Source organism: Rhinatrema bivittatum, chromosome 6, assembly GCF_901001135.1.
Source record: "Rhinatrema bivittatum chromosome 6, aRhiBiv1.1, whole genome shotgun sequence".
Lineage (NCBI taxonomy): Eukaryota > Metazoa > Chordata > Amphibia > Gymnophiona > Rhinatrematidae > Rhinatrema > Rhinatrema bivittatum.
In genome coordinates, this window is record NC_042620.1 from 176831704 (window position 1) to 176852647 (window position 20944).

General features: G+C 42.2%; 1 protein-coding gene across 1 annotated transcript in view; it reads left to right on the forward strand.

Annotated features, from left to right (window-relative positions):
• LOC115093843 (potassium voltage-gated channel subfamily H member 8-like) overlaps positions 1-15477 on the forward strand; it is a 783142-nt gene extending 767665 nt beyond the window's left edge. The window contains exons 13-14 of the mRNA XM_029606179.1: positions 6728-6774; positions 13620-15477. Coding sequence (XP_029462039.1) covers positions 6728-6774; positions 13620-14408 — 836 coding nt within the window. The 3' untranslated portion in view covers positions 14409-15477. The remainder of the gene's footprint in view (positions 1-6727; positions 6775-13619) is intronic.
• The last annotated feature ends 5467 nt before the right edge of the window (positions 15478-20944 follow it).

A 20944-nucleotide genomic window follows, 5' to 3' on the forward strand; every position in this document is an offset into this window, starting at 1 on the left:
GTTTTGAAATATTTTGTTTTTTGAGAACTGTTTAAAGATTTTTATGAGTTTAATTATTGAATGATCAGTTTGTCTGCTGTTTTGAAATACTTATTTTTTCTAATAGTATATTTTTACTATTATGATTAATGTGTTATTTTTTTATTTTATTATTGTTTTTTGAGGATTGATGGATGTACTATATACAGAGTCTGGTTTCTTGCAGTTTCCAGTTCAGTTTTTGTCTGCACTTTCATGTTTATACTTTATGGTCACTTTATTCTCTATTTAGTAAGGGTTTGTCTGTGCTCTGCATGTGTGCCTGAGGTGAGGTATTCTGCTAGTGTGTAGTTTCTGTGTAGGGATCTGTAGCAGCCTGACTTGTTCTGTTTTCCTAATAGGAGGTGTACTGGTGTTTTAGCACCTTTTCATGGGTAGGGTTATTCTTGTTTGAGTGCTGGCATTTAGTGCTGTTTTGGTATGGAAGGTTAACTATATTGTAATTGTAATTCAGTTTACTCATGGCTTTCTAAGGGCCAAGCCCACTTGCATTTTACAATAAGCCTAATACCATATGGGTTCCAGGTGTCTTTTTAGCAGGGTTTTCTGGTTGGCACTACAGCAGTACTTGTAAATAGACATGATGTGATATTTTTACCTCAGAAGACTATGAATGTCTTTTTTCATGAAAAATCTATTATAAATGCCCAATTTTTTATGGTGTGTAGTGAGAGCTGGGAAGGAGGGGGCACAGAGTTGTAAAGTTCACATAGGGTCCCCAATATCCTTGTATTGACCTGAAGAGAGTTTGACACACACAGACCCTCAACATTCACCCAACTCCCACATCTTCAGGAGACAAATTCTGGGGAAACGTGGGACGCAGGTGGGAGAGTTTCTGGGAGAGTGGAAGGGTTGCCAGCTTCCTAGAAATATTATCACTGACACCCTATCTGCCACTCTTCTGGGAACTCTGACCTCTGATTTCCCCCTTCTGCAGCATTTCAAATCACTGAAAGGGCCAGACTCGAAGAGGACCCCCCTTTGGCCTCTCAGTGATTTGACCTGTGCTATGCCTTGGAGGGAGTCATCTAGGGTTGCCAACTGGCTACAGATTTTCAGGACACTTTGATCCAGTCCTGGCTTTACCCCATTGCATGCAGGGACTTGTTCTGATTTCCCTATTGCAGTTCCTAAGAAAAGCAAGACTGTAGGTACCCGCATGCAGGGGGAGTAAAACCAGGACTGGATCAACCTATCTTGAAAATCTGGAGCCAATTGGCAACCCTAGCACCATCCCGTCCCTCAGGCAAAAGATTGCCTTGTTCTGCCTCTGAGCACAGTGTAGTCCTAGCACTGCAAGACCAGTCACTAATATTCCATGAAAATGCTCTCAAATTGCTGGATCCTGGTTGAATGGGTTTTAGGACAGGTAACAGTACTGAAAGCTCCCTGGTAATTCTTATAAATGTCCACCAAATGAACATGGACAGGGGAGCAGGTGATCCTGGTGATCTTTTCAAAATTGTCTGCTTCTTTTGACGCCATCGACCATGGGATTCTAATACCCTGCTTCCTGTTGTCAGCAGCATCATGCTTGATTGGTATAGCTCATTTTTAAATCACTGTACCCAAGTGATAAAAGCAGGAAACGAAATCTCGGGCTCAAAACAGCTGAGATGGGGAGTAACCCAGGGCTTGATTGTATTCCTCCTATTATTTAATATCTACACCCACCTTATTGGAAACCTCATAAAAGCTAAGGGGGTAATTTTCAAAGGAGTTACGTGCATAAATGTAACTACTATTGTAGCAATTTTCAAAAGCCATTTACTCACGTAAAGTGCACTTATGCGAATAAATCCTATGGACGATTCAATGGCATATATTGTAGCAATTTTCAAAAGCCCACTTACTCGAGTAAAGTGCATTTACATGCGTAAAACCCAGATTTACGCATGTAAATGCTTTTTAAAATCCGCCCCTTAGGGATTAGATTGTCTCTGCCATGCAGCTAATATTCAGATATATCTGGAATTAGGTAAGGACCACATAAAGCAGCTGGGGAAGATGGCCTCGTGCTTGGTGTCAGTTGTTAATATTGAATAGAATCTTTCTTAATCCCAGAAAGCCTGAGGTAAAAAGGGCCTCTGTGGATTTACCATCCGCACAAATCATCTGGATTGGGGAAATATTGCCCATTAAATCTTAGGTAAAGGTACATGGTGTGGTCCTGGACTCTGGTCTGAATATGCAGACTCTGGGGTAGATTTTCAGAGCCCTGCTCGCCTAAATCCGCCCAAAACCGGGCGGATTTAGGCGAGCAGGGCCCTGCGCGCCGGGAAGCCTATTTTACATAGGCCTCCCGGCGCGCGCAGAGCCCCGGGACTCGCGTACGTCCCGGGGTTCTCGGAGGGGGGCGTGTCGGGGGGCGGGGCCGGAGCGCGCGGCGTTGCGGGGGCGTGTCGGCAGCGTTTTGGGGGCGGGTACGGGGCGTGGCTAAGGCCCGGGGGCGTGGCCGCGCCCTCCGTACCCGCCCCCAGGTCGCGGCCCGGCGCGCAGCAGGCCCGCTGGCGCGCGGGGATTTACGTCTCCCTCCGGGAGGCGTAAATCCCCCGACAACGGTAAGGGGGGGGTGTAGACAGGGCCGGGTGGGTGGGTTAGGTAGGGGAAGGGAGGGTAAGGTGAGGGGAGGGCAAAGGAAAGTTCCCTCCGAGGCCGCTCCGATTTCGGAGCGGCCTTGGAGGGAACGGGGGGAGGCAGCGCGGCTCGGCGTGCGCAGGCTATACAAAATCGATAGCCTTGCGCGCGCCGATCCAGGATTTTAGTGGATACGCGCGGCTCCGCGCGTATCTACTAAAATCCAGCGTACTTTTGCTTGAGTCTGATGCGCAAGCAAAAGTAGGCTGTTCGCGCGCCTCTTAAAATCTACCCCTCTGTGATTAGCTCATCTTTTTTCTACTTCTGTACTACCTGCAATCTGAAACCATCCCTGTCTGGCTTCAGTCGTGCAGACACTGATGATTGCTTTGATTATTTCAATGCCTTGTACATGAGCCTTCAGAAGAACTAGTTAGCCGGGCTTCAACTGGTGCAGAACACCTCTGCCATTATCTTGCTGAAGCTAACGCTGCATGATCACATCTCTCCTATTCTGGAGGGCCTACATTGGTTCCCGATTTCTTTTAGGATTCATTTTTAAGTGATGATTGTGGGGTATAAAGCATTGTTCAGAACAAGTTCCAAGGTGCTGAAGGATAAATGTGTATGGTTGCTGTCTTAGTCCACTTGAAGGCACAGAAATAAAGGTTAACAAATTAAAAACAAAAAAAAAGTAAGATGATAACTATTAAGTTAGCGAATAAAAGGAATTAACTTACAAATTTTTTATTTTTTTTTATTTTATTTGTTAATCTTTAAGTCTGTGCATTCAAAGAATAAATTGGCATAGTATGTGCCACCGAGATCTTTGCATTTTTCTCAGGATGCTTTAAGAAAGTGAAATATGCAGACATGAAGCATTGGGCTTTCTCCTGTGCTGGTCTTATCTTGTAAAATATGACTCAAAGGGATATAAGATCTGCCAGTGACAATTTGCTGCTTAGGAAGCATTGTAAAGCTTGGTTATATACTGAAGCCTTTAATTGAAACCAGCTGACACCTGTGAAAATTCCCCAGAGGCCTCTATGAATTACCTCCCTGCCCCCAGCACACTCTGCCCTCCCACTCTGAGTCCCAGTACAGCCTACTTAGCCCCATCACAGCCTGCCCTTCCCTCCTGCCCCCATAGCCCCAGGAGCAGCACAGCCTAGTTCCCCCCCCCCCCCACCCCCACCCCCGACCCAGCTGCAGTACAGCCACTCATGGAAATTTCCCGGAGGATCCTATTTATTGCCCTCCCTCCTCCAGTTTCAGCACAGTCTACCCATCCCTAGTAACCTGCTCTTCCCCCTCCAGCCCCAGCACAGCCTGCCCTAGCTCCGGCAGCCCCAGTCCCAGCAAAGCATGTCTTCACTCCTCTGCACTCCCTCAGCCCCAGCACAGCCTGCCTTCCCCAGTTGTAAGTGATTTAAAACTTTTAAGGGAGTAGGAATGTTCAAACTAATCTAAAGTACTTTTAATATATTGGTTTATTTTATATTTGCCTATCAGTGGTCCTTCAGAGAATACAACCCAGTTTAACTTCTTATTGATCCTTATTTGAGCTAATTCCTTGTTATTGCATCAAATAAATATATTTGTTGTTGAAAATGTATAGAAAGTGGTGTTTTGGCACATATTTTCAGAGTCTCTGTTGCTGGAAAGAATGATTGTGGGAGCTGAAGCCTAGATGGCTCACGGTGTCCTTTAAAGTCCTCTTCTGGGGCTGCTGAGAGCAATATGCAGATGAGCCTTCTGGTCCTCTATTGCAGACAGACATCACTTCCTCCTGTTATGGTTTGTGGGTTTTGTGGACCCTTAGCGTGAAGTACGAGTTGTTACTGCCTGTGGGGAGGAGCCCCACAGGTCCACACCATCGGGAGGCAAGGTCAGGTGCAGCAGGTGCTCGAGGAGAGATAAACAGTACTGAGGGTCCCACAGAATACAGGTCGAGCTGGAGAGCAGTATCTGGACAGAGATCTCCGAGACAGAGGCGCTAGGCAAACCTGAGGAGCAGGAAGTGCTGGAGGTAGACTGCTGAGTCAGCCCCGAGGGACGGAGCTGCATATCGAGGAAGGTACTGAAGCTATGATGTAGGCTAACCCGTGGAGTGGGGAGGCCCGAGTCGGGGTCTCCAGGTGATGACGCAGCAACCCCAAGAAGCGGGGAGGACGTGAGTTCAGTCACTGATACAAGAAGGGCTCTGTCCCGAGGAGCGGGGAAGCACAGGCAATCACTGATGTGGAATGTAGGCACTTTCCCCAAGGAGCGGGGAAACGCAGACAGTCTCTGGTGTCGAACGCAGGCTCTGCCCCGAGGAGCGGGGAAGCGCAGACAGTGTCTGGTATAGAACGTAGGTACTGCCCTGGGGAGTGGGGAAGCACAGACAGTCTCTGGTGTAGAAAGTAGGCTCTGCCCCGAGGAGCAAGGAAGCACAGAGATGAGTCTCCCAAGTGGTGAGGTGATTCCCAGAGGCAACATCAAGGAGCGGGGAGGCTAAGGAGTAGGACACCTGGAAGGCGCAGGGCTAGCCCGAGGAGCAGGGGAAGCCAGGAGACCAGGTCTCTGGAAGGAGCGCAGCAGACTCCTGAGGAGCGGGTACCTGAACCAGGGTCCAAAGTCCAAGGAAGGTCCGAGACAGCCACCACAGGTCCGAGGAGACAGGAGCAAGCAGAGTAGCGATGCAACTCCTTGCCAAGTCAGCTAGCAGGGGCGAAGGCAGTGCTTAAGAACCCTGACTAATTGACATCATCAGTTGGGGATGTCCCTGAGGTTCCCGCCGCAGCATCTTGAAAAGAGGGTCCGGTGGTGCGTGCGCCTCGGGAGGCCCGGAGTTGGCGAGGGGGATGGCAGCATCCCGGCCGCCATGAGGAAGCTTGAGGTACGCGGCGGTAGAGACTAGCCCCCACCCCGAGCAGGCCCGGAGAGGGGAGAAGAGTAACACAAGACGTGAGTAGATGCGGTCGCAGCCGTCTGCAACTGATGATCATAACACCTCCTAAGCACATTATATATATATATATATATATATATATATATATATATATAGATTGTTTGATTGCAATGTAATCCTTTGTTGGGGGGGTTTGCTGTTTCCCCTAGGGCCATAAATCTTTTTGTTAGTCGGTGCTGCTTTTCCCATCCTTCCTCTTTTTTCTGCACCTCCCAAGGAGTGAGCTTTTTCTATGGGGGAGAAATAATATCCTTTGTGGCCCTGGTGATGGCCTGTTGCTTCTGATGTGTGTATGTGTGTGCATTTCTCTAGTGATGTATTCTCTTCAGGGACAAACAGGCTGGACTCAGACTGGGTGTTCAGCTTAAATTTACTGATTATTTCCAAAAGGTCAATCACTGTCCCACAAACTTTCCACAAATGAAACTGTACACTTGAACTATTTACGTTGTCTCTCTGCCGGGTGCTTGTGTCCATCTCTCTAACTCCTGGGAGAGAGCTTGCCACTGTCTCCTCATTGGTGCAAACAGCCCAGTAGATTGGGGAGTCCTAGGGAGGAGCCCCACTCCATGAAAAGATTCTGAGTCCAAAATTCAGTCTGATGCCCGCAGCCTGTGTCCTGATCCCTTTGGGGTGGAGATCCGGTTGGGAATCTCCCAAGGCTTGATTGATGTTACAACCTCCATTGACCTCTCTGGGAGAGAAGCCTGATGTTCCAGTTCTATCTCTAGCTCCGCCTTATGCCCCTGGGATAACCAATCACGGTCAGCTCAGTGGAGACACTGAAAGAGAATGGAAAATCCCAATGCTGTCACTAGTCCTGATGGTAAGGGACCTAGGGCCATCTAGTGGCTGACCGAAGGGTTGGCCACACCAACATTGTCTAAGCCTTTTTTGTTCACCAAAGAATTGCTTTATTGATTGTTTCATTATTTTGCATGTTTGTATTATTTTTGCCTATTTTATTAATTTTATTATCAGCATTGTTTTATTATCTGTAGTATTGTGATTTTATCGTACATTGTCTAGGGCTTTAATTTGAATAGACGGCTACAAAATACAGTAAATAAATAAAATAAATATCCCTGCAGTGCTGGCAGCTGTGCATGCTATGTAAGTGTCTTCCTGATGCTCTTTATTCCTTTATTCTTGCAGGAGAAAATGCAGAGACCAGGAAAAGTATTCAGAAGTTGAATCAAGAAGTAAGTAGATGACATTTCCAGAACTCAAAGAAGTTTTTAAGTAGATTTAACAATACCGCTTTTATACTCAAAGTAAGATTTTTCATTTTTGAAGAATTTTTCAGTAAATATAACAAATAGTGGCAATTTTTACCAATTCACAAATATTCACAGTACGTCAAATCAAAAAAAGAATTTCCAGAATACAATTGCAAAAGAAATAAAGAGGTGCATTTTGTACATACGGTTGTTGGCTTATAGAGGTGTTAAGTATTTTGCGTTTAATATTACATGGGGAAACAGGTACATTACAAGCCAGTGATGAGTGAGTAATCAAGCAGGCCAGGGTCATTGTTTCTCAACAAATGAATTTCTTGGTTGACTACACACAAAACTAGGGAAGTATTAGAAACTCCTTGGCAACAGCCGGAAGTTTTAGAAGCCAGGGAGAAACAAACACCATCTTCCCCATTTCCATATCTTTCCTTTTCTCCCAGCTCTTGTCCTGTTCCTGCTCTCCCTCATCTTCCCTCTGTTCCTTCTCTTCCCATTCTGACCTTCCTTTCCCTTTTGCAATGTTGCTCCTCTTCCCCATCTCTCCACGTCTTCCTCCTCTCTGTGTCTTATTCCTCTCCTTCCATCTCCTAGCATTGTTACTCATCTCTCCCCCATTTTATTCCCCCACCCCAACATCATCTTACTTCCCTTGGGTCACAACAGACGTATAGTCAGCAAACCAACAATATAGGGACACTGTAAAAAAAAACATGCCCCCATTTTCTGGAACTCTCTTTCCCCTGCATGCTTCCTATTTAGAGAAGAAAGCACACAGAACAGGAAAGAGGAACAGCCCCAGTCATGAAAAGCATTGTGTTACCACACTGTCATCCTACTGACTCTTTCTCCCACAGCCTGGCAGAGTTTATGGTGGAGAAGCAGGACCTGCTTAAGAGGATCTCTGCTGGTTGTTTATACTTCTCCTCCTCTAACAAGAACAAAGTGTTGTGGATAGGTGCTAGTACACACTTTAGAGTATTAGACCACCATACCTGAGAATTTATGAGCTGTGGTCACCCTGAGATTATTATTTATTTATATACCGACATTCGATCTGAGATATCACATCGGTTTACATACAGGTACTGAAGGTATTTCCCTATCCCCAGAGGGCTTACAATCTAAGTTTGTACCTGAGGCAATGGAAGGTAAAGTGACTTGCCCAAGGTCACAAGGAGCAACAGCAGGCAGGACTCAAACCCTGGTCTCCTGGTTCATAGGAAACAAAACAAGAAATAGCCAAAAGTCCTTAAAAATCTATTTATTGCCCATTCTAGACCTCTCATGATTTTAAAGACCTCTATCATATCCCCTCTCAGCCGTCTCTTCTGTTCAATATTTTCATGAGCAATATTGTGAAGTGGTTAAAGGAAAAGTTTGACTATGTGGATGACACCAAGATCTACAACAGACTGGACATCCCTGAGAGAGTTGACTGAATGAGAAGTAATCTAAGAAAGCTTGAGGGGTAGTCAAATATTTAGCAATTAAGATTCAATGCAAAAAAGTGCAGAAATCCAAGAAAACTGTATAAGATGGGGGATGATAAACCAGTATGCACCAATCAAGAGAGGGACTTTGGGGTAATAGTGTCTGATGATCTGAAGTTGGCGAAATAGTGCGACAAGATGGTGGCTAGAGCTAGAGAGATGTGTGGATGCATAAGAAGCATAACCAGCACAAAATATGAGGTAATAATGCCCTATATAGGTCATTGGTGAGACCTCATTTAGAATACTGTGTTCCATTTTGGAGACTGTACCTCAGAAAGGATAGAGATAAGCTAGAGGCATCCTAAATGGTATGATGTCTGCATCAAAAGCCATATGGGATGAGACTGAAGGATCTAAATATATATACCCTAAAGAAGAAAAGAGATGGGGAGGATATGATACAGATTTGTAAGTACCTGAAAGGTATTAAAAATATACAAGCAGCAAAGTTTTTCCACTGGAAAGGAAGCTGTGGAACTAGAGGTCATGATATGAAAGTGTAATGGAGTAAACTCAGGAATGTCAAGATGTACTTTCAGGAAGGCATGGAGTAATCTGCATGGCAGTTACAACCCTAACCAGAAGGCATGGGAGTAACCTACACAGAGTAGCAGTTACAACCCTAAACACCTTGCTGGAAAAACTGGATGGGCCATTTTGGTCTTTATTTGCCATCAATTACTATGTTAAGTATGTTCAGTGACTTGGAACAAAGATACTGAGCATTTCACATTTAGGTTACTAATTCTACTCCGATTCTGGTTGCAGCTAGTAAAAGACATTGTTGTCTTAAAGTCATTATGCATCATGTGTGGCCCACTTGGTGGAGTTAATCCAGTTCACACTGTTAAAAAAAAAACCCACCATCACAATTGCCTCTAATCACTATCCTTGTGTAGGCATCATCCATGGTGAGACCACACCTTGAATACTGTGTGCAATTCTGGTCTCTGATTCTCAAAAAAGATATAGTTGCGATGGAGAAGGTACAGAGAAGGGCGACCAAAATGATAAAGGGAATGGAACAGCTCCCCTATGAGGAAAGACTAAAGAGGTTAGGACTATTCAGCTTAGAGAAGAGACGGCTGAGGGGGGGGGGGATATGATAGAGGTGTTTAAAATCATGAGATATCTAGAACGGGTAAATGTGAATCGGTTATTTACTCTTTTGGATAATAGAAGGACTAGGGGGCACGCCATGAAGTTAGCATGTGGCACATTTAAAACTAATCGGAGAAAGTTCTTTTTCACTCAACGCACAATTAAACTCTGGAATTTGTTGCCAGAGGATGTGGTTAGTGCAGTTAGTGTAGCTGCATTTAAAAAAGGATTGGATAAGTTCTTGGAGGAGAAGTCCATTACTTGCTATTAATTAAGTTGATTTAGAAAATAGCCACTGCTATTACTAGCATCAGTAACATGGGATAGACTTAGTTTTTGGGTACTTGCCAGGTTCTTATGGCCTGGATTGGCCACTGTTGGAAACAGGATGCTGGGCTTGATGGACCCTCGGTCTGATCCAGTATGGCATGTTCTTATGTTCTTATTTGCATATGTACTATGAACTTATTTCTCATTAATTTTGTTATAATGTACGTATAGCTCTGATTTAGGGCATTAGACATGACAAGACAAATGAACTGGTACAACATATCAAAAATTATATTAAGCCATAGGTTTGAAGTTAACTTTCTTTATAATCAGAAAGTTGTAGCCTGTATAGAATTTAGCCCTGCAGTTTTTATTCATTTGCATATAATACAGCTATGTACCTTGCATGACTTGCTAAGTTCTCATTAGTCCTGTTGTTATAATTTTGAAGACAATATACTTGATAGATATAAAGTTATAAGTAGGTCATCAAGCTTGGTCATGCGGGAAACAGTTTCCACCTTTCAGTCCCAAACATATAATTAAAAGGGCTTTGGGAAAGAGTAAAAGAAAAGGTTTTCGTGAAGCTATTTTTCTGTGTGGTAGAAGTATTGTGCTGGCAGTCTGGTGTGCCCCTCCCTCTGGTTTCAGTTTGTCTTATAAGGAACACTTCCTGCCACATTGTGAAGGCTTCCGTAGTCCAGCATGGATAGCAGTAGTCCCTTCAGAAGCCATGAGAGGGGTATCAGTATTATATGTGAACTATTGCAAATCGCTTTTGTTTGAATACAATCCCAAATGAAACCGCAATGATGCCTGTTTTGTGTTAATGCAACTAATTGTAAAGCCACAACAGGCCGTACCCAATCACCATATATTCAAATTTCTACATACAAGATGAAATCTTTATCATTTATTTAAAATCATTTTCTATCATTTATTATAAATACTATCTTAAATACAATTTAGAAATATTTAATCAATCATCAGTTACCCCTCACACACAACACTCATACCTCTATTTCATTCACACCACATTCCCCAATGCTACACGTTAAAATGTAAAACTTATAGAAAATATCAAACTACATAATATTGGACATCTTTCAATTGTATATATTCTCTAATCGGCGATTGGCCAAGCAATTTCTCCTATTCTTGATGGAGTGTCATTATCATCCTTTTCCAATTTTAATGATGTCTGTTCTTTATTAAATGACGCGTTGACTCTACTTTTTTAATTCTCATGTACCAGATCCAAAGAGTCTTGCAATTTCAAAGAAGCCTGCACTGTGAATTTACACCTCAGTAATTCATAAGGTGGTACCATTATAGTATGCCCAACTTCAAAGAAAGCCGCACATTAATTTACACCTCAATGTAGTTCATATGGTTAATGCCGTTATATATGTTGAAAGCGGGGGAAATGTTCCAGAGATTTAGAGATGGGGGTATCCGAACAAAGTATTGAAAAGAGCGTTTAAGAGGGGTAGATGAGTGAACAGGGATCTACTTTTGATGCTCCAAAAGAGGAATAAAGGGACCAACATAGTATGTGTGTTACCATTTACACCGGATACATGGAGGGTACGCAAGAGCGTCATGCGACATTGGAATATTTTAAAATTACATGGGGTGTTTGATGAGAAACCAATGATCGCCTTTGCAAGGGCCACAAATTTGAGAGACAGCCTTGTGCATGCAGCAGCCCTTGTGGTCGTTGTAATGTCTGTTCTCAATCGGCCCAAAGTGAGGAAGTCAGCTTGGAAAACAGGCGCACCTTTAAGTTACACATGAAAACCACTTGTGAGTCTGAAAGGGTGGTATATCTCATATGGTGTCCCTGTGGTTTAAAATACATTGGCAAAACAGTTAGGAAATTGAAGATTCGAATACAGGAGCATATGAGTTGCATCAGGTGCAATCGCATGGAAGCCCCCCTTGTTCAACATTGGGTGGAAATAGGCCATGAGGTAGAGGATTTGAGATTCCTGGCTGTGGAACAATTACCCTTGAGAATCAGAGGAGGTGATGTGAATAAATTATTAATAAAAAAAAGAACTAAGATACATTTTCAAATGGAACACTGTGACTCCAAGAGGCCTCAATAAAGAGGTTGAGTGGGGGTGTTCATTGTGCAGAAGCTCTGCAAATGGCAAGTATGGATAGGGTTCTCAACCAGGTCGGGTACAGTCTGGGGATTGTAGTGGAGTGCATGTTTCAAAAGGCACAGAAAAGTACAATTAAAACAATCACTTTGAAACTAGTTTAAACAATTGGTATTGGCAGCGGGGGTTGTTTCAGTTTAGGCTGTAGTACCTAGGGTGTCAGCTCTGTTCAAACTCTATAAACAGAAGGTAGTGATGGGGTTCTCAATCAGGTCAGGTTGGTCCCGCATTTCACAATATGGGTAAGGATTTAATGGGGGTGGTTCTTTGAATAACAAGAAAGGAACAATTAGGTAAAAGTTTCCCTGAAATGGTTATATGAACTGTGAGAGGCAGGAATTGTTTGAATTTTAACACTGCATTAAAATGAGAAGTACGCCTCATGTCGGTGATGTCAAACATAGGGGGTGGGGAGGGGAGTGGTTTGCGGCTTTTTAAGTCACGATGCAGTGGTGAACCTCACAGCCACAAAAAAAGATCTGAATTTGTCGACATGGGTAAGTAAGTTTTGGGCATATGAAGGGGGGTTGTTGTTCTTGTTGATATGTGTAGAAAATTGCTTGCACGTGTATATTTGTTAACAGATCTTATAGCTGTGAGTTTAACTATTTGGAGTGAGGCGAATGTCTGCTCAACGCCAGCAGTTTGAAATTCAAAGTTACGTTCAAAGAAGCACACCAGCACCAACGAGCCAGTAAAATCCCGAAGTTGGTCCGCAGCAAGACCTTGAAGTTGTTCTAAAATGAAATTTGGGAGTTAGAAAAATCCCCTGATGCAAGCGGCAGGATAGCCACTGAAGCACAATGGCATCGGGCATATTATAACGGCATTAACCATATGAACTACAGTGAGGTGTAAATTAATGTGCGGCTTTCTTTGAAGTTGGGCATACTATAACGGTACCACTTTATGAATTACATTGAGGTGTAAATTCACAGTGCAGGCTTCTTTGAAGTTGCAAGACTCTTTGGATCTGGTACATGAGAATTATAAAAGTAGAGTCAACGCGTCAATTACCAAAGAACAGACATCATTAAAATTGGAATAGGATGATAATGACACTCCATCAAGAATAGGCGAAATTGCTTGGCCAATCGCCGATTAGAGAATATGTACAATTGAAAGATGACCAATATTATGTAGTTTACTATTTTCTATAAGTTTTACATTTTAACGTGTAGCATTGGGGAATGTGGTGTGAATGAAATAGCGGTATGAGTGTTGAGTGTGAGGGGTAACTGATGATTGATTAAATATTTCTAAATTGTATTTAAGATAGTATTTATAATAAATGATAGAAAATGATTTTGAATAAATAAATGATAAAGATTTCATCTTGTATGTAGAAGTTTGAATATATGGTGATTGGGTGAGCATTAGCGTACGGCCTGTTGTTGCTTTACAATTAGTTGCAATTGCTTTTGTTTGACAGGTTGTGCGGTATATAAATATTGAGTGTGAGGAGAGCCCTAAAGAATGCAATTAAAATCACTCTCATCACCAGGAACGTTTGCACTGTAGTTACTGTAAATAAGTTGAAAAAGTATGTATGCATTGCTTAAGGCCATATAAGAATCAAAAACTGAAAGAAGTTTCCTGTCAAATGTCAGTGTAGTTGTCTGTCATAGTTGTAAAATGTTTACATTATACAGATCCAAAATGAACACACATTCTAAAATGCGGTGCATAAAAAAACAAGCACGTTCATAGCCCTTTCTTCTTGTCATAACTATTGCTACCCTCTTCTGCAAATCAGTAATGATCCTTTTCTTTACAGATGCTCAGCCTTACCCACCAAGTGACACAACTAAGCAAGGATCTGAATGAAATGCTACAGCTTCTCCGTCCCCTATTACTGGCCCAAAAATATATTCCATCCCCTGCAGTCAGCCTCTTTACATCAAATCTCAATAACACCTACAGCAATAGCAGCGGTTTTAGCAGTAGCCTTCAGTCTCAAGCTGCCTTCACCAGCATCACTGGACAGACTTTTCCTGGGCCGACACAGCCTGATTACATCCAACCAAGCACGTGTCCTGAAACATGCTTGCAGGCTGAACCATCACCATCATCACAACCTATACTGGATCCTGCGGGGCACCTACCCAGGAAAAATGTCCACCCAGCTTTGTCCCTGGATTCCTTCCTAAGACATTCATGCCACCATCACATGGGTCATCGAACCTGCGGCTCTCAACCTATAAATCAGACTCTGTCTCCATGTCGCAACTATTTGCCACAGACGCAGCTCACCAACAAAAGCACAGTTCTTCACCAACAAGAGAGTTCTTCATCCCCAGTGATGGCATCTCCTCTCTATCTTGGTCAACAGCCTGAGGCAAAGAAAGGCAGTGCAAATCCATCCTTGGTACGGCCATTCTGTGCACCTGCAGCCTCGGACTCTTTACGGGACAGGGTAGCAGACTTGTTGGGTCCAGGATTGGTTCCAAAAGACTTGAATGACTCCTTCTCTTCAGCTGCATCACTGGAACTGGTACAGAGCTCCTCAGGAGGTTCCCAGAGCGATATCATCCGGTTTATTGATGATGAAGGCACCAATGTGTAAAGGGACTCCAGATGACTAAAGGCCATATTATTGCACTGTTCTTTTGTAACTTTCAGCTGAAGAAATCCTGCACTGAGGAAGAGACTTTGATATTTTATTTATTTATTTTGGGGTAAAGGGGGCAGTAAAATATGAATTCTTAATGGTCAGGAGAGAGGGCAAAAAAATCTGTGCTTAAAGAAGAATGAGTAATTGCTACAAATTATACCTTTTTGCAACAGAGCTGCTAAAAAGAGCAAGTTCCTAGTAGTTAAATGTTTAAGGGAACCAAAAAGGTTGGCTGCAGACTATGAACAGCATCTCTAAGCTTGGACGACCCATAGATAATTTATTTTAGCATGGTCTTTAGTTCAAAATGAGCCAAAAAATGTTGACATGAGAGAGCGAGAGAGGGAGCGAGTGTGTCATCTGCTATAAATACATAATGCTTGGATAAACATTTTTTGAAAAAGGACCTTATTTTTCTACATTTGTTACTTGAAAAAAAAAAAAGAGGCTTTATATAAAACATTTTTGGTTTGCAAAATGGGACAAAAAAAAACCATGTTTACTAAAACAAAAATAGATCAATTCCTTGAATGCATGGCATATATCCGCATGAGGTGTAGGGGGAGGGTTCTGGGAAAGGGATCAGTTCTACTTTAATAAAGGTAATGCATTTGAAAAGACACAAACATGGTCGTGTTGAGAATGAGTGCAAAAGCTGTTTCTCTATATAGTGAATTTGTAAATGAATCTGACGCCCCCAGAGGAGCCCATATGCTGAGGGCTGTTTGGACTCACTGGCACATAATGCCTCTCACAAGTACTGATGTCTTTATCTCTTATTAAAGGGCAAGAAAGGCAGATTCAGACACAGAATAAAATAAAATATAGAAAATTACAGTTTTTGGCAACAGTTCATGAAGTCACTACTGCATGAAAATAGAAATGAAATTATGCAAGGCTGAAGAAACTTGAAAAAGCAAAATGAGTTTACTTTAAAAATATTTTTTTAAGTCTGTGTCTGTGGGGTTTAAGAAATGACCACACTTTTCTCATCCCTTTCTGTCTTCAGTTACAGTTTGCTGACCCGTTTTATGAAGGAGCATTAATGTTGGTCTCAAAATAAACCACGTATGTTACTTTCATATTGACAACTGCAGGCTGGAAGGACTGTGAAACCTTATTATTGAATTTTTAGACAGTTCTAATCAAGGGAAATTAGTACAGGGGCAAAATATGGGATACTTGTGTATGTGGAATTTCTATTCTCTACTGTACCTTTACAACTTGTGCAATAATTTTCCCAGCAATAAGTCTTCCAATAGAGTCAAATCAATGGGTCATGTGACTTGCCTCATTCCAAGTCAAAAGATCTTCTCCTGAGCTCAAGGACAGAGCTTCCCAATCTTTTAGCCAATGTGACCCCATTTTAGCATTTGAAAATTCACCTGACTCCAGAGGATGACCAAAACAAAATTAGCATTTCACTCTCACCATCACTGTAATACAGCCAATCCTCTCTCAACATCCACCCCCTCCAAGGGACCTTCTCTCTGAACCTCCAATCCTCCTGCTGATTCCTCTTAAATCCCCCAATTCCTCTCAGCTCTCCAGCCCACCTCCCTCTTTTAACCCTTCAGCTTTTTTTCACATCACCCCAGCTGATCCTCTTATCCCCAAGCCCTTCTTATAACTCTCAACTGATCCTGTCATCCCCTCCTTACTCTCAGCCCACATCTCCCGTCACCTCTCAGCCTCACCTCTTCCTCTCCAATACTTCTCTCCCATGCCCCCAGCTAATTCCCTCTCAGCCACAACTCTTCTCTTACATCCTCCAGTCAATCTTCTTTCATTCCCTCTCTCTCACCCTTTATGGCCAGTCCCTCTCTAAATGATCCAGCCCTCAAACACCTCCTGCATCTGATCCCTCCTCTCAAACAGCCCCTTCTCTAAACATGCCCCAGGGCCAGGGCCAACAGAAACATTTTCCTTTGGGCCTCGGGCCAAAGGTGAATGACAACTGATGAGAGGGGCAGGCTGATGACAGGGGCAACATTTTTCTCATGGGTAGATTCAGTAGTGCACGAGGATAGAAGGGCGTTGGCAATCTTCACTGACCTGTGTACACTCAGCCTTCTTCTCCCCTCATGACTGATCCCCAAGCCCAACAGTGATCTGCATGTGGCAGCAGTATTAGTAATGAACATTACAGGGCCTGTGAGCCAGTGCAAGCTCACAGGTTCTGCAGCTGCCCCAGTCCCTCCTGTTCCCAGAGTTACTCATGTGAAGGTGGGGCTGCTGCAGGGCCTGGTGAGTTCCATGCTGGCTCACAGGCCCCCATGCTGCTGCTTCTGGCACCTGCAGGGTGATGCCATCTGAGTTGCTCTTCCTGAACAACTGCGGCTTATTATGTGTATACATGCCCTTCAATAGAGCTTACAAACATATCTACTTTCCCAAGCATTTGGGGGTCACTTAAATAGTTGACAGTAGCATAGGTGTTGGGAGTTTGTGTTTTTGTGAGGGCTGAATAATCCTTGTTTTTTTTGTTTTTGTCTTTATGTTGAGGTTTTATGAATGTTGTATTGTATACCGCCTTGAGCACTGGAGTAAGTGCGGATTATAAATACTCTAAATAAATAAACATGAATTTAGGTTTGTTAGAAAGCAATATCTCTCTTAAAGTTCAGTGTGTGAATGGTAGCTTTTCCTCTGGGCATGAGGGCACAATGCTGGAAAAATGATTGATTGGTCAAAGTGGAACTCCAAAACCACTTTAGCAAGAAATGTTGGATATGTTTGTTGCACCACCTTGTTTTTAGCAAGCTGGTATAAGCAGGGCTTAATTTGTAGATAAAATGGGAGTGGAACTATGGAGTGGTGGTGGAGGAAGGGAGGGAAGGAGGGAACTGGGCAAGGGATCAGGGGCCAGATGTGAACTCTCTCTCTCTCTCTCCCCAAACACACACTCTCTTTCACACATATACCCAAATACACCATTCCTCCTCATCTCAGTGCTCCTCCATTCCCAGCCCCCACATGTTCAATCCCCATCAGTGCTCCTCTCCTCCCCTCTCTTTCCCTGGAGGGGGCTGAAACAGAACATCCCAACTGCCCTGCTTCTTAAGTCTAAAACGAAGGGTTGGAACTCTGTCCCAGGCCGTTCCCCCACAAATTATGCCCTGGGTATAGGGCAGATCAGTCATTAGGTTCTGAAACTCACAGGCTCCGAAGGCTAAAGTCAGAGCCATCAAAAAATATCATCTTTCAGGTCTTAATCAATTTAAAAGGTTGAGAACTGTGTTTATATGCCAGGGTCTTTAATGGAAAGTTTCAAATACCGTGCACAAACCTGAAACCTAAAGCCTGTACAGGAATCAGTTTCCTTTCTGTAGATACATGCAAAGGGTTAACTGAAGGTAAATGGAATCTGATAAAACTGGGCTTTATACCAACTTGTTTTGTCATAGAAGGCTTTCATTTGGAACAAGAAAATAAATTCAGAGGTTTGCTGTCAAATTAACCAGTTTACTATAGATGGGCTATAAATATTTAAAATACATAAATACATAGAAACAGAGAAAACATTTCCCGGAAGATATTGTATGACCTTCTGCATTTGTCCTCCCAGAAGCAAGGGCATGAAAACGAGCGACTGGATGCGGGGGGTTGAAGAGAATGCCCTGGTTGTGAAAGAACAGATTTAACCAGACTCCTAATCTTATCCAGACCTGTGCTGAACATCAGCAGAAGAATTTTGCTTTCCTCAGTGAATAATGGGCGATGAGAATCGCTCAACCCTAGCATCTCGTAAATTTTGCAAGTGTCTTGCCTATCAGAGACAGCAATGGATAAAACTAGAAGAACCCCTGAAAGGAAGATAGTATAAATAATTAGAGAGCTTTTTATTTTCTTCTCCGGTTATTCCACTATGCAAACTAGAATTTGGCTATACAGACTAGAGAGCAGCAGTGCAGGCATGTAGCATTGCAGATAGCTAAGCAGTCAGGGGCAGTCTCTTGGATTCCTGGCTAAACAGATCTGATGCATGAAGCTACAAGAAGCAAACTCACTAAATAGCAGATTTGACTAACAAGCTCTCATGAACACCGGAGGTGGTCATAACCCAGAGCTCCCAGAACAAGATTCCCTGTCCACATTCCTGTTACAATCTGGCAAAATCTGAGGTTTCTTCCAAACCTGCTTCACCATACCAGCTAAGACCAAGTTTAATGACACTGTCTACCCACTCTATGGAACATCAAGTTGGAAGAGCTTAATCATATTCAGTTCAAAATCCTTGATGCTTTACAAATGAAAAAAGGATGGCTTTTGGTATTTTCTGGACAAAGGAGGAAAAGAATGCATCTGAAGGTGGTGAAGTTCCAATCTTTCCCTCAGGAAAACGATCAGACAGAATAGTAACCCCAGATTCCCTATTAAGTCTTGGTGTATAGGATCCATCTAATTGGGACTTACTTCCATCTGATATCTGAAATGCACACAGCAGACCACATTGGAATAAATTCAAATTTCAGTCATTTTGGATATAGTAACCAGAGAGGGGACACAGCAGCAGTTTTAGGGAAGTGGAAGAGTAGCCACTGCTTTTTCTTGCAATTCTATTAACATTTTATTCATGCAAGAGAAAAAAAGGAGCCAAAGCTAATTATTCATATATACAGACATTGACATTTATGCAGTTGGGTTCAGGAGTGGGAACTTGTATTCAGGTGTCAAGGTTCTTACTTAATATTAGTTGATCAAATGGTATTATGGACTATGGGACAAATTTCCACTATGGACAGGCTGACAAGGCCTCTCTGGCAATCATTGTTAGAAACCTCTTCAGATCCCTTGACCATCAGCCCTCTTTATCTATCATACAGAGACAACTCACATAATTCACACTGAAGCACTAATTGTGGTTCCAAATCAGATCTGATTTAATTACAGACCAGATAAGTAAAGATATTCTTGTGCATACTAGTACAGGCACTAGTATGCACAAGATAAAGGCTATAATCAAGAAAAAATAATACATGTTACTAATGTTTACTATTGATGTGTATATGTATCATTTTACTTGAGTACCATTTTTCATGTGACCAGGTTTGGGGGTTTTGGTTAAAAAAAATGGTTTAGAGGATGATAGGCTCAATCTCTGCTATGGGAATAGGGTATAGGATACCCCTTTCTTTACTAGATCACTGATAGAACCCTTATCAGACCCTCTGTCCATGCGTCCATTCTCTATCATGCAGAGACAACTCACACAGCTCAAACTGAGGCACTAAATGTGGTTCCAAAGCAATCCTGACTTATTTATAGTTCAAATAAGAAAAGGTATTTACAAGTCTTCATTCACAGGCATAGCACAGTGATTGCCATGCTTCATCACTTAGGAGAAGATATGAAACAGTAGCAAAAATCCACAACTTTAAAGATAGTTTATTTGAATCCTGAATTCTCAGGTAAAACATTTGTAACTGAGTTCCTGTCCCAGTTAGCTTAAATAAAGTTCCATCTAGGAATAATTCTATTCATTAATATTTGATTAATCTCCTTTCCCTGTAAAACTAGGGAACTAATAGGATCTTCTGACTTAAGGTATTTCAGATCCTCTTTCCCTACATCAATAGCCAAGAAGATTACTCACAAATTTAGCTGGTGAGAGGGGATAAATGTTCAGTTACAGGTTTTTGTCCAGGCAACTGAAAGGTAATCCATACAAACCCCTTTGAATATTGATCTCAAAGAAGATAAGAGCAATACTTATTAAATAATGTGAATGAGAAGATAGTTATTTATAATCTTCAAGGGTCTATTTTTTTTAATTATTTTACCTTTATACCTCTCTGTAAAAACAACATTAGTTATATAACTTCCTCTGCATCTTTCATGCACATATAGTAAGCATAAAAGGAAACATTTCTTAGCCCTAAATATACTACAAAACCAACATAGTTGTGGAAAATGTGTTTTTTCTTCTTCACAATGATGAAAAACAGAATGGGGATTGTAGAATGACATTCTAGTGCCAACTGAAGAGCAGTATGTTAAGTTCTGAAATGTCAGATCAGTAAAATGTGTCTAGCTCTAATCCAATGAGTAAACAAATGACGAGATACAGAGAGAACAGGATAATATGACATGGTCTTATTTTACAGGTGACTAACTTCAGGATGATACAGTGGTAGTGACATCAACAAAAGAAGATGTATAAGAGATGATAAATAGAGTATGACGCCTATGCATTAAAGTTTTTTCTCCCATTTTGTATCTATAGCAAAAATGCTTGGCACAGTACATATGTATAGCTTATAAGATTTATGGAATTAACTTGAACACCAAGAAGATGAAAATCGTGATAATTAGCAAAAAGAATTATAATGCTATAGAAGTATTTACTGAAGGACTGAAACTGTAATACATCAAATAATATAATCAAGTAGTTAGATCGCAAAAGATGGAAAATGTTCAAAAGAAGTAAAAAGAATTGAGAAAGCAAACAATATGATTTGGGAGATTTAAGTGGTGTTTTAGTAGGA